The sequence below is a fragment of the Nerophis ophidion genome, linkage group LG06 (genome assembly GCF_033978795.1).
Source record: "Nerophis ophidion isolate RoL-2023_Sa linkage group LG06, RoL_Noph_v1.0, whole genome shotgun sequence".
In the NCBI taxonomy this organism is placed as follows: Eukaryota; Metazoa; Chordata; class Actinopteri; order Syngnathiformes; family Syngnathidae; genus Nerophis; species Nerophis ophidion.
Genome location: NC_084616.1, coordinates 64,485,581 through 64,499,066, shown reverse-complemented (window position 1 = coordinate 64,499,066; position 13,486 = coordinate 64,485,581). Strand labels below are relative to the sequence as shown.

At 41.3% G+C, this 13,486-nt stretch overlaps 1 protein-coding gene across 1 annotated transcript in view; it reads right to left on the bottom strand.

Annotated features, from left to right (window-relative positions):
- Positions 1–436: 436 nt before the first annotated feature.
- ddx23 (DEAD (Asp-Glu-Ala-Asp) box polypeptide 23) overlaps positions 437–13,486 on the bottom strand; it is a 16,807-nt gene continuing 3,757 nt past the window's right edge. Inside the window, exons 5-17 of the mRNA XM_061904585.1 lie at positions 13,469–13,486; positions 10,257–10,395; positions 10,030–10,163; positions 6,592–6,704; positions 6,357–6,500; positions 6,060–6,285; positions 3,959–4,104; positions 3,696–3,873; positions 3,252–3,494; positions 3,021–3,172; positions 2,848–2,956; positions 2,548–2,722; positions 437–994 (exon numbers count right to left, since the gene is read on the bottom strand). The exon at positions 13,469–13,486 is cut by the window's right edge and continues 48 nt beyond it. Coding sequence (XP_061760569.1) covers positions 771–994; positions 2,548–2,722; positions 2,848–2,956; positions 3,021–3,172; positions 3,252–3,494; positions 3,696–3,873; positions 3,959–4,104; positions 6,060–6,285; positions 6,357–6,500; positions 6,592–6,704; positions 10,030–10,163; positions 10,257–10,395; positions 13,469–13,486 — 2,001 coding nt within the window. The 3' untranslated portion in view covers positions 437–770. The remainder of the gene's footprint in view (positions 995–2,547; positions 2,723–2,847; positions 2,957–3,020; positions 3,173–3,251; positions 3,495–3,695; positions 3,874–3,958; positions 4,105–6,059; positions 6,286–6,356; positions 6,501–6,591; positions 6,705–10,029; positions 10,164–10,256; positions 10,396–13,468) is intronic.

Genomic DNA, 13,486 nt, shown 5'->3' with positions numbered 1-13,486 from the left:
CTTAAAAGGGGAAAAGCTTGTTTTGCCAGAACATTAACTAGATGTTGGCATCCACAACTTAGTTTTTTTAAATCAACAAAAATAATTCATCTGCATCTTGTGTTAAATGAGCTACTAGAGCTACTTGGCTAATTATTAATATAAGATTTTGTGTTTTATTTACTATATATAACTGGCAAATCAGCTGGCAAGCTACTGGCTTGAGGCCCCTGATTTCATCATAACCAAAGTATTGACTTGTACATTAACATGCACAAAACACTGCTCTGAACAAATACTGTTCTTCTTAATAAATATTACAACTAACAGGAATATCTTGTTTCATTTAATTACATTTATCACCATGGCGAATTTGGCTGTAAATTTATTTTAAGCGATTTGACCAAATGTTCAGCATGATTTTTAAGTCCATAATACAACAAATGATGGACAAGTGTTTAACATTTTCATACAAATGTTTATACTTAAAAAGGTAGCATCACAGGATGCATTTACAGCAGAAAACATCTGTGATTCTTGTAAAGAAATCCTTCCTACGGTCATTAGAAGGGAGGAAACTATTTTTTTCTGCATGTATATTGGCTTACCTGCAAAACCTCCAAAGAGTCTGGTTTGGGTGTCATGTTCAATTTCACGTGAGTATTGTGATGACTTCTGCATTTAACAGCAAAGCCCGGATTGACTTAAGGGGGAATTCAGTGAAACTGGGAACTGTTGGGCCTCTCCCGAGATGTAGAGAAACTTTAAAAAACAAACAAAAAAAAAGTCCGTTAGGCAAAGATGGTCTCTTCTCGTCTCTTCTTGGTCAAAATAGTTCCTGGTTTGTGCTGAGCGTCAGGGTGGTTTGCCAGCTCTGGCGGACAGTTGGACACGGGGCTCTCCAGGATGGCCTGCTTCAAGTCGTAGAACACAGCAGAGTCCTCTTTGGTGAGGAAGGTCATGGCCATACCGCTTTTACCAGCACGACCCGTACGGCCGATACGATGGATGTAATCTAAGGAGAGACAGCCGTGGAATTTTACTCCAACAGGACAAGCAAAACAACTCATTTCAACTACAGAATGGTGGGACCACAAGGTGGCTTCACATCTATTATGATAATAATAACCTATTAAGTGGCCTAGTGGTTAGAGTGTCCGCCATGAGATCTGTAGGTCGTGAGTTCAAACCCCGGCCGAGTCATACCAAAGACTACAAAAATGGGACCCATTACCTCCTTGCTTGGCACTCAGCAACAAGGGTTGGAATTGGGGGTTAAATCACCATAAATGATTCCCAGGCGCGGCACCGCTGCTGCCCACTGCTCCCCTCACCTCCCAGGGGGTGATCAAGGGTGATGGGTCAAATGCAGAGAATAATTTTGCCACATCTAGTATGTGTGTGACAATCATTGGTACTTTAACTTTAACTTTAAATTGTTACAAGTTAGGGAAAGTAAATTACACCAAAGTATTAATCATATTTTCTTCATGTCATATGAGGCTCCAGTGTTGCTGTTTTGATGTTAGAGCCTTTATCCAATCAGAATTCAGCTAACTTGTTGCCAGAACTGTATGAAATCTGCCAAGGGCCTTCTGTTTAGGTCTGGAGTCAGCAACTCGTGGCTCATTAGTGCCGCCCTAGTGGCTCCCTGGAGCATTTTTAGAAAAGGATTGAAAATGGAAAATATTGGGGGAAAATAATGTTTTTGTTTTATTTAGTATGCTTTTTGTTTGAGGACAAACATGATAACCTGACTCTCACCTGATCGTTGTAGTTCGCTGAGCGATAAACGAAAATATGTCGCCCCTCTCTGTGCCTGTTTTTCTTTGCCAAACATGAGGGTTCAATGTAGCGGAATTAAATGAATGCAGTGAACTCTCTTGTGACACATCTTTCCTCAAAGGCGGATGCAAAGATGATTGCAAAAATGGCAAATGTCCAGCATGGAAATATTTTGGCTTAAAAGAGAATGAGCAAGATGAGTGCATCCACATGGACCAACCAGTCTGCTGAATTTGTTAGAAAGTGATGGCAACAACATCAAACCAAGAAAACAAACCACCAAGAGGAGAACAAAATGCACTTCAAGATGTTAAGTACACTTTTGTTTGTTGAGACTTGAAGCCATTATGTTTAATGTTTTGTTGTGTACATTTTATATTTTGAGTATTTTTTAAATATATTTTATTGGTTTAGGCTGTGATTTTTACTATGTAAATTTTGTTAATAATTGTATTTTTATTGTTTAAGATGATTAAAAGTTCTCAGAATTTTCCTTAAAAGGGTAAAACACTAATGAAATGTAAAAGTTTGTTGCCATTTCACTTGCATTATTATTATTATTATTAGAATAAAATTACATTAGTGCATAATTTGATGTCAAAAGAATGCTAACAATAATATCGTTAACAGGAAATTATTTGAGGGACAATATATTGTCCATTAACATTTGTTAATTAGTACTGGCCAGTTACTATAAAAATTAAATAAAAACTGGGGATTCATACACATTTGTATGAGGACATAAAAGATGAAAACCATGAATAAAAAAAAGAAGCTGCTTACCCTCGATGTTCTTGGCCATGTCGTAGTTGAGGACCATGGACACATCGTGAATATCAATACCTCTACCAGCCACATCTGTGGCCACCAGAATGTCTTTAGCTCCTGCCTTGAGGTTGGAGAGTGCAAACTCTCTCTGCTCCTGACCTTTTCCACCGTGCAGCGTGCAAGCGTTGTACTGTAAAGACATGTAAATAAATAATAAACCATACCGACTGTGAATTGCTACAAATTGGAACATGGCCATTACATAGAGTATAAGTGAAACTACAATAGAGATGTTAACAATCCACAATCACTTACACCCATCTTCTCCAAACTCTTAGCCAGCACGTCGCAGCCCTTCTTTTGGTTGACAAAGATGATGATGGGCGGCTCGAAACCATGTGACAACACTTCCAGCAGCTTCTTCCTGCACCACACAAATCCCATGTTTGAGAACTCGAAGCAGCGAAAGTTGTCAGATGTTGTCTCACCTCTTTTCTCCCTCGGACATGAGCAGCACCTTCTGTTCGACTCTCTCGTGAGGTTTCCCCGCAGACCCGATGTACACCACAGCGGGGCGTCTCAGGTAGCTCCTGGCCAGTCTTTCCACAGCTGCAGGCATGGTGGCTGTAAACATGACGGTCTGCAAGGGAGCAATCGAACCAGAGATCAGACACAAATGAAGGATGGAAAGAACAAACGGGGAAGATTTAAAGACATACTTGTCTGTATTTATGTTTGCCAGAATCAAAGTTCATCTTCATTTTCTCAGGATCCTCTGCTTCTTCTGTGTCTGGTTTCTGATTGGTCACTGGGATGTACTCCAGAATCTTTTGGACGTCTGGTTCGAAGCCCATGTCAATCATACGATCTGCTTCATCCAGGACCACATAGGTGCAGCGGCCCAAGACAAGGTAGCGGTTCTCCAGTACGTCAATCAGACGACCGGGAGTGGCGATGACAATCTGTTGGACATGAATATGGTTGGTGTGTGATACGTGCACCTTATCAAAGTCAAAAGGCTGCATTTGCTAAAGAACTACAAGTTATGGACTACACAAATTGCATTTAGGTTTCTTATTGAATGATTTCCAATGTGTGCATAATGATTGAGGTATTTGTCTTTAGCCAGTCATTGTTGAATTCCATTTATTACAGCCTCTGACCTCACAGCCCATCCTGAGACGGAAACCCTGATCTTCTCTGGAGATTCCTCCAATCACAGCCACGGTGCGGATGCCGAGCGGTTTACCAAACTTGATTGTTTCCTCCTCGATCTGCTGCGCCAACTCACGAGTCGGGGCCAGGATCACAGCATAAGGACCTTGGTCCGAGTCCTCGATCCTGCAGGGATAACATAGCATGGATGGACATGGGTTTCACAAACAAGATTGTTTGTTGTGACATCATTCAGCCTGTATGAGGTCACCTGTCAATTTTTGGCAGGGTAGTGATCCAGACCAGCAGTGGGATGAGGAAAGCGGCCGTTTTACCGCTGCCAGTCTCAGCCACACCGATGATGTCACGGTTCTGTAAGCCGATGGGAATTGCCTGCCGCTGAATAGGCGTTGGATCCTGGAAGTTTAAAAGGGAAATTAATTACGAGTAAATACGTTCACAACTCAAACATCAGTAATACAAATGAAGCCAGTTTTGCACGACATAGCAACAACTTTCATGTTTTCTGTGTATTTAGTTTAGGCCACGTTTCATCTTCAGGAAATGTCATCAATGAAAACGAGACAACAACAATGAAGGAGATTGAGGGTGTCCTGTATCTATCTAGCACGGTTGGTGGCCATGGAAAGGACCATTTTTTTCCTTTTATTTAAAAGGCGACTGACCACAGCAGAAAAATGGAAAGCTGAGGTAAAGTGCAAAGTATGGAGTGTAATCCTGCAAACCCCACAGCTAAGACACAGCAACAGGGTTAGCTAATTAGTATGTAGGGACGTGACGGTAAACAGTATAATGATAAACCGCAACAAAATTCCAGACTGTTAGTAATACCGTTTAAATGTAGATTTACCCCCAAAAAACATCATTTATTAATGCATTTTAGGCAACACTGCTTACTTCCCAGAAACGGGAGCGCCGGCGCATGGGTACAAGCACTGTTATGTTTGAGAACTCAAGGCGGAAACTACACAGACTTTGCTCTGAAAATGTTCCCTCCGAGTAAACGGAGCAGATTGCTTAATTTCATCCGCTTCTACTTCCATGGAGACTCGGCATGCGTTTAAGAGCGCACTGCTCTTATTAGATGACGACAGGTGTGGACAATATTGGAAACAGAAGCATTTGTCCCACACTAAAAGTATACCTTGGAGGAGAAAATATTTGATGTTGCGGTTTCATATTGAAAGTGCAACGTAGCGTCCTTCCGTCAGCTGCTGGGACATGCAGCAGGCGATGTGTCGGGAAAGTTGCCACAACTTCTTCATAAAGTCTTTCGTTTGTTGACTCGGATTGTCACGCGTCCTTTATTTTACTGATAACTTTGTCAGTGTTCTAATAACATCAATACGAGCTAAACTGTTTTGTAATTTCATCGAATTGAATGCAGCCTGTGTTGTCAGTGAGGCACAAAGATTGTATATTAGATGTGCAAGGTATCACTCCTGTTTATTTTTATTGGCCAAACTTGCACTGAACTACATGGTGTTGTTGGAGAAGAACAAAGCTTGTTTATCCAACTTTATCGTTATTAACCAAACTGCTCTGAGTTTTATATTGATATCACAAAAGTAAACACTATGTTTTTTTTACATTACTGGTGTTTTTTCATTTCACAAAGTTATTACTTTAACAACTATTCATGTGTCAGAGCAGTTTGTTAACATTTTATGGTGTATAGTAATTCCTACATGACAAATTTCTGCTCAAACTCTGAATGGATCTGTCCCGATATAGCCTGTACATGTACATATAAATGTACATAACTTAAAAAAAAAAAAAACTCTCTCTATCGTAATATCAAAACAGAGATAAAGACATCAGGTATTGAAAAAAAAAAAAAAACTTCCCTGACCAAGTTTTCATTATATACCATAGCACGTCACGGTATTATTGTGAGGATTTTGATACCGAAATACTGCAGTAGTTGTAACCATTAAACTCTTAATATATACAATATTAATAACCAGGGACTACCAATAATACTTGTTACTGCCAAGAATAATGAGTAGAGTAGTGAATTGTGAATTATATTTACGTATACAGCGCTTTTTCCTCAATTGACTCAAAGCGCTTTACAAAGTGAAACCCAATATCTAAGTTACAACTAAACCAGTGTGGGTGACACTGGGAGCAGGTGGGTAAAGTGTCTTGCCTAAGGACACAACGGCAGTGACAAGGATGGCGGAAGCGGGGATCGAACCTGCAACCCTGAAGTTGCTGGCACGGCCACTCTACCAACCGAGCTATACCGCAGAGTAGGTAAGTAGGTAAAAAGTAAAAATAATTTTTACAAATCCTGTAACATATAAAAAAGCCAGTATTTGTCTTAAAATGTTGGCTGGTATGCAAACCTTATAGCCGCATTTGTCGATGACCTCCAGGATGTGTGCCGGCAGTTGGTACTCTTTCCAGTTGCGGATGGGGTTGGGGATCTTTCCTCCCTTTGTGGTGATGCTGTAGTCCTCTCTAAAGATCCTCCAGTCTCTGTCGGTCATCTCGTCCAGCTTCTTCTGAGACCAATGCCTATCATCCCAGCGCTGTTTGGCTTCTTTCTTGCGCATCTTCTTCAGTCTGGTCCTGAAAACAGTGACGAGCACGGATGAAACAGAGTCCAGTTTGGGCTCCTTGGTCATTTCTGATATACTCACTCTTCCTGTTCCTTCTCCTCCATTGTGCGCCTTTTTTCCATCAGGTCACCATAGAAACGTGACTGTTCTCTTTTCTGTTGCTTCAGGTCTATACCAGCTATAAAGCCTCGTCCATACAGCTGCACTTGGTGCTTTTCTTTGTAACTGTGGGAACATCACATTGATCAAATATCTGCCACTAAAGTCACCGTTTCTAGCTGGAATGATTGTGTATGAGTTTGACTCTGAGTCTCACATGGGGTTGTAGTCGACTGACGTGTCTTCAGAGGCATCCCACTCAAAAACAAACTTCCTGTCATTCAGGTGACGTGTTCTGCGGCGTTTCTTCAGCCCACCCAGGTACCGCTCCTGTAAAGTTGAATCTTTTTTTATTCTGGAATCCAGGCACAATTACAAATCTTTTAGTATAATTGTTGCAATCTGGCAATGGACCACACTTGAGTGAGAACTCAATAAATGATACAATTATTAAGATGCAAAACACATATGACATGTAACACAATGGGTCTTGAGTGATTTGGCTCCAAGACCCACCATCACCCCTTAAAGGCAAGCAGCGACCCAAACTGGTCTCTACCTACAGTACGTACTGAGTGAAATATTCCAGGAACATGTTATTTAATTTCACACACTAGGGCAGTGGTTCCTAACCAGGGTTCGATCGAACCCTAGGGGTTCGGTGAGTCGGCTTAAGGGTTTCGGCGGAGCCTCCACTCAAGCCAGACCCGACTCATCGTGTACATAAAAACTTCTCCCTATCGGCAGATTAGGGATACGGCAACAACAGAACCCAAACTGATTTGCAGGTGTGTAATTTGTCACGAGTTCATGCACTGTGTTGGTTTTGTTCTTTAAACAAGGTGATGTTCATGCACGGGTCATTTTGTGCACCAGTAAAAGATCATATAACTTTGTCTTGAATTTGAAAAACATTTTATTTTTCACTAAAGAAGGGTTCGGTGGATGCGCATATAAAACTGGTGGGGTTCAGTACCTCCAACAAGGTTAAGAACCATTGCAATAGGGCCAATGTTGTCTATCTATCTGTGTTGGCCCTGCGATGAGGTGGCGACTTGACAAGGGTGTACATCGCCTTCCGCCCGATTGTAGCTGAGATAGGCTCCAGCGCCCCCCGCGACACCCAAAGGGAATAAGCGGTAGAAAATGGATGGATGTTATTTAATTTATTAAAAAAGGTCATTTATACGTTTAGCTAAAACAAACCAAAAATGTAGTAGCCTCCCTCATAAAATGTGAAAAATTGTCATAAAGTTCAATATTGTTAACTACTGGTTCACACACACGCACAAATCAACAGCAAAAAATGATTGAGTCTTTAATCGAAATGTTTCTTATTTTGACTTTTGATATCAAATAACTTTTGCAAGATATTCTAATTCATTGAGAAATATGAGTGAGAATGCCTCGCAACTGTGAAGTGGTTCTCATCGTTTACTTGAAAGTACTGTTCAAAAGACTTGACTCATTTGCAAACTTCACCTCTCTACCACAAAGTACCCCAACACATCTTGTGCATTCCCTAATGCATTCGAACAGGCAAGTGTCAAACACTACTGATAAGAGTGTAGCTGAGTTTCATAAATCCAAAACAGAAGAAGTTTTATAAGATTTTGAGTTACCAAGAATTGGAACAAACACAGAAAAGATGAACATATTCTTTATAAAAAAGGTTTGAACTGTGTTCTGCACACATTTTAGGTGGTGGACTTTATTAATACCACCTTAACATTTTATAACAAAACAATTATACAAAGCTACTCCATAAAATAATCTCAGTATTATTTTCAACCCAACTCTCTCGTTTTAGTAAAACTCAAACAGTGAGTCAGAGAGCCTTCTTTCATGTCCGTAATATCGCTAAAATTCGTCCCATTTTTCCCACCACCGACGCTTAGAACATTATTCATGCCTTCGTTATTACGTCTCATCTCGAGAGACTATAAAGCATTTTTTACTCGGGCTCCAGTACCCTGGAATGCCCTACCGATAACAGAGATGTTACCTCAGTAGAATTCTTAAGGCCAAGACTAAGCTGTCTACCTACACCTTAGGGAGAAACAGCACTCCTTTGAGAAGAAAAATGTACAGGTTCTGGAAGCCAAGTGTAGGAAGCCACCTATCCATCCATCCATTTTCTACCGCTTATTCCCTTTTGGGGTCGCGGGGGTCGCTGGCACCTATCTCAGCTACAATCGGGCGGAAGGCGGGGTACACCTTGGTCAAGTCGCCATCTCATCGCAGGGCCAACACAGATAGACAGACAACATTCACACTCACAGTCACACACTAGGGCCAATTTAGTGTTGTCAATCAACCTATTCCCAGGTGCATGTCTTTGGAAGTGGAAGGAAGCCGTAGTACCCGGAGGGAACCCACGCATTCACGAGGAGGACATGCAAACTCCACACAGAAAGATCCCGAGCCTGGATTTGAACCCAGGACTGCAGGACCTTCGTATTGTGAGGCAGATGCACTAACCCCTCTTCCACCGTGAAGCCCAAGCCACCTATGTCAAAGTTGAAAAACCATTCCTAAGAGAGGAGGTGGTTTGCAACACCACCTGTCTCCCACATACAACACTGTGACCAGAGTGCCATTTGTTTACAATTGAACGGAATGCTTACGTGGGGGATTCGTATTATTTTGGACTGGTAGTTGTCGATCCACAGCGATCGTTCTGCCACACAACACCTCAAAGCTAACAAAGGGAAAGGAAATTACACTTCAACAACTGTCGGTGGCTTTGACAGTGGGATTGCTTGTTCACAACCTAACAGTTTTTCTCACTACAATAGGGAGGCAAACCTCCTGGATTTTGGAGTATAAATATTTAGGGGTTTGGCACCAGCCGCTAGACTAGATCAGTCCAATCTAAGTCTATGAGCACGAACTAAAGAAGTCTACTAGGCTGAGGGGCAAAACATCTTCTCAGACAAACCAAACAGTCCAATTGCGATCGATTGAATGCCCTGAGATGACAATGACCTGGATGAATGAGAACATTCATAGACATACCTCAGTAGAATTGTTTAAGTCTTAAAACTAATTTATACACCATAGCCTTTAAAAAAGCCCCCTTTTAGACCAGTTGATCTGCCGTCGCTCTGTTACCCTCTGCCCCCCCTCTCCTGCATGGAGAGGTTATCAGGTGGCCAAAGATCAGTTTCCGCAGAAGACGTGCCAGCTGTTCCAAGTTGGGACCCGGGATGGACCACTGATCTTTGCATCAGTTGGTGACGTCTCTGCGATGCTGACTTGTCTACATACAAGAGGATCCACTGCTGGCCTCACGTTATTAATTGTATCCCCTCGGCATCCATTGCCGCAGTCACCCAGTGGGGATCCCCACACCTGCGGTCCCTTCCAAGGTTTCTTGTTGTTCCCATTGGGTTAATTTTTTTATTGCCCTGATGTGGGATCTAAGCTGAGGATGTTGTTGTAGCTCGTGCAGACCTTTGGGGCATTTGTGATTAAGGGCTACATAAGTAAACTTTGACTGATTGATAAACTTTGACTCAGAAGCATATATATGAAATGGAACAGCAAAATAGAGAGCTGTAATAGCCAGCATGTGTCGTTCCAGAGTGAACACTATATATTTAAACACCATTTCAGCTCACAAACCACTTTTTCATTGGAGCCGCTCACAAACCTTAATGGCCTGCAGTTCTTTGCCTTTGTCTTTTTCCTCTCTCATCTTCACCCGTCCATCATCTTCTTCGTTTCCGTTGTTTTCTCGCTCCATTCGCTCTCTACGTTCCCGCCTCTCCCTCTCTTGTGGGTCCTCTGCAACATACACGACTTGTGAGTACCAACACCTCCATATTGCAACAGACCACAGATTAACCACGACTAAGTAAACCATAAAATGACACAAACCCATCATTTTTCGTCCGATGTCTTGAAACATTCTTCTCTTCTTCCTCTCCTCCTCCATCAACCTCCTCTTCTCCTCTGTCTCTTGCTCACGTCGCTTCAGAGCCTCTGCTTCTCGCTCTGCTTTAGACAGGAACTTAGGCTGAAAAAGGGCAAAAACATAAAGCCGTGAACTTAGTGACCGATACGTTTTTTTGGGGGCCATTACCTATACCGATTATTAGCAGTCAAGGAGGCCAATAATTGATATTTAAGCCAATATTCATTTGCAGTAAAAAAAAATGTAAACATTAAAATTGCCAGTACAGATGGCCTTTCATAAGTGTGTCTAATGCTGCGGGTCAGAGGAGCATTAAGATTTGAATCAAAATAAAAAGCAACTCTTCACAACCAGGGCAAACGGGCTGGTGCTTAAGCAGTGTTTAACAGACCTGGGTAATTATTTTGACTCGGGCGCCACATAGAGAGAAAAAATGTGTGCGCGCGTATACATACATATACATATTCAATATATATATATATATTTTAATTATATATAGATACATATATGTACACAAACATACATTATATATTCACATATATACACATTATAAATTTCAATATATACAAACACACACACATAAGTATATACACACAAACATATGTTTATATGTACATAATGCAGTATACACATACATACTGTACATACACATATATGTATATATATTGGGGCTGCACAATTAATCACGATTGTGGCCGCAATGGTTAAATGAGGGTGATCGCTGGCAATATTAACATTTTAAAAAGCAGGCTCCGCTGCATATCAATTAAAGTACTTTTAACAACCAACAGTCAGTGTGCCTTCAATTTAGAATAAATCTCCAACAGTGTCACCAGCAAAACACCCCCATGACATCACACCTCCTCCTCCATGCTTCACAGTGGGAAGTAGGCATGTGGAATCCATCCGTTGACTTTTTCTGCGTCTCACAAAGACACGGCGGTTGGAACCATCCATCCATTTTTTGCCACTTGTCCCGTTCGGGGTCGCGGGGGGTGCTACAGCCTATCTCAGCTGCATTTGGGCGGAAGGCGTGGTACACCCTGGACAAGTCAGTTGGTACCAAAAATCTCAAATTTGGACTCATCAGACCAAAGCACAGATTTCCTCTGGCCTAATGTCCAGTCCTTGTGTTTCTTCCAAACAAATCTCTTCTGCTCGTTGCCTCTCCTTAGCAGTGGTTTCCTAGCAGCTATTTCGCGCGCTCTCCTCTTAACATTTATTCTAGAGATGGGTCTGCTGCTAGAACTCTGTGTGGCATTCATCTGGTTTCTGAACTGAGCTGCTGTTAACCTGCTATTTCTGAGACTGGTGACTCGGATGAACTTGTCCTCAGAAGCAGAGGTGACGCTTGGTTTTCCTTTCCCGGGTCGCTCCTTATATGTGCCAGTTTTGTTGTAGCGCTTGATGGTTTTTGCAACTCCACTTGGGGACACATTATAAGTTTATGCAATTTTCCGGACTGATTGACCTTAATTTCTTAAAGTAATGATGGCCACTCGTTTTTCTTTAGTTAGCTGATTGGTTCTTGACATAAGGGATGTCGGCTGTGTAGTAACCTGACTTCTGCACAACACAACTGATGGTCTCAACCCCATTGATAAAGCAAGTAATTCCACTAATCAACCCTGATAAGGCACACCTGTAAGGTGAAAACCATTTCAAGTGACTACCTCTTGAAGCTCATCGAGAGAATGCCAAGAGTAATCAGAGCAAAGGGTGGCTATTTTGAAGAAACAAGAATACAAGACATGTTTTAGTTATTTTACCTTTTTTTTGTTAAGTACATAAATCCACATGTTCATTCCTAGTTTTGATGCGGTCAGTATATATATATATATATATATATATATTAGCGCTGCATGATTATGGCCAAAATAATAATCATGTTTATTTTTATCAATATAGAAAATCACGATTATTTACTACGTATGTAAAACATATTTGTATTGCCCTTTCTACTTTAAACAGTGTGTTAACTGAGTGTTCATTTCAAAATTAAATCTAATAAAAAATAGTTAATCAGTTATAAAATAAAGACAAAGGGCTAACTAAAAAGAAATATGCCCTTGCAGAGTGCAATCATAAAGTGCAAACAAGTTAAAAGGGTTAGGAGTTAGGGTTAGGGTTAGTACAGTAATACAGGGACCAGGCAGTCCCTGTATTAATTTAAGCAAAAAGTAGAACTATCAACTTAAAGATATTGCAATCCATAAACTTTATGAAAAGACAATGAAAAAAAAAAAACTTTTGGAAAAGCTATCAGGTATTTACTGTTTTTTGCTCAAGTAGCAGCAAAAAAATAAGAAAAAAAGCAAGCTGTGCATCAAGTAGAGGTGTTCTATCACCACAGTAACAAGTGCAAGATACAATTAAGTGCCACCACGTAAACTAAACAGCAGCTTTAGAAGTGAAGTAAATTATATTTATATAGCGCTTTTCTCTAGTGACTCAAAGTGCTTTACATAGTGAAACCCAATATCTAAGTTACATTTAAACCAGTGTGGGTGGCACTGGGAGCAGGTGGGTAAAGTGTCTTGCCCAAGGACACAACGGAAGTGACTAGGTTGGCAGAAGCGGGTTATTGAACCTGGAACCCTCAAGTTGCTGGCACGGCCGCTCTACCAACCGAGCTATACCGCCCAAAGCTTTAGTGTAGCAGCTCAAATACTTTTCTTAGGGCTGGTTACTGTGCAGCTAGGTCTTTATCTTCAGCACAATGAACAGTGTATTAGATGCTGTGATTACCTCCAAATGTTGTGGCTAAATTGGCGCTGGAAGTCTTTCAAATCGGTGTCCTTATCTTGCCAGTTAGTAGCTCTGCTTGCATTAGCATCCCTAGCTCCCATATTGTCCGCTTGAGTGTCTTCATGTCGTCACAGATTAGTCTTGCAGCTGCTACTTAATTGCTGCTTTACAAATGTTATAAATGGCCACACTTTTATCCAACTGACCTTTTTTTTTTTAATCCGAACGTTTCCCACACTTTAGATTTTATATTCAGGTGTGCATTGTTTGTATAAACTCTAGTGATGCGGTCTGCCATCTTGCTCTGTTGCGGTCAGTCGCAAACGAGAACAGCGGCAATAATCGTCCAGTATATGGTCGATCTTCATTAGATATTCGCTGTGGGCCGTCAAAAACGGCAATAGTGGACTTGGAAGAAAGTTCTCACCTTTGCCTCTGCTTGCTC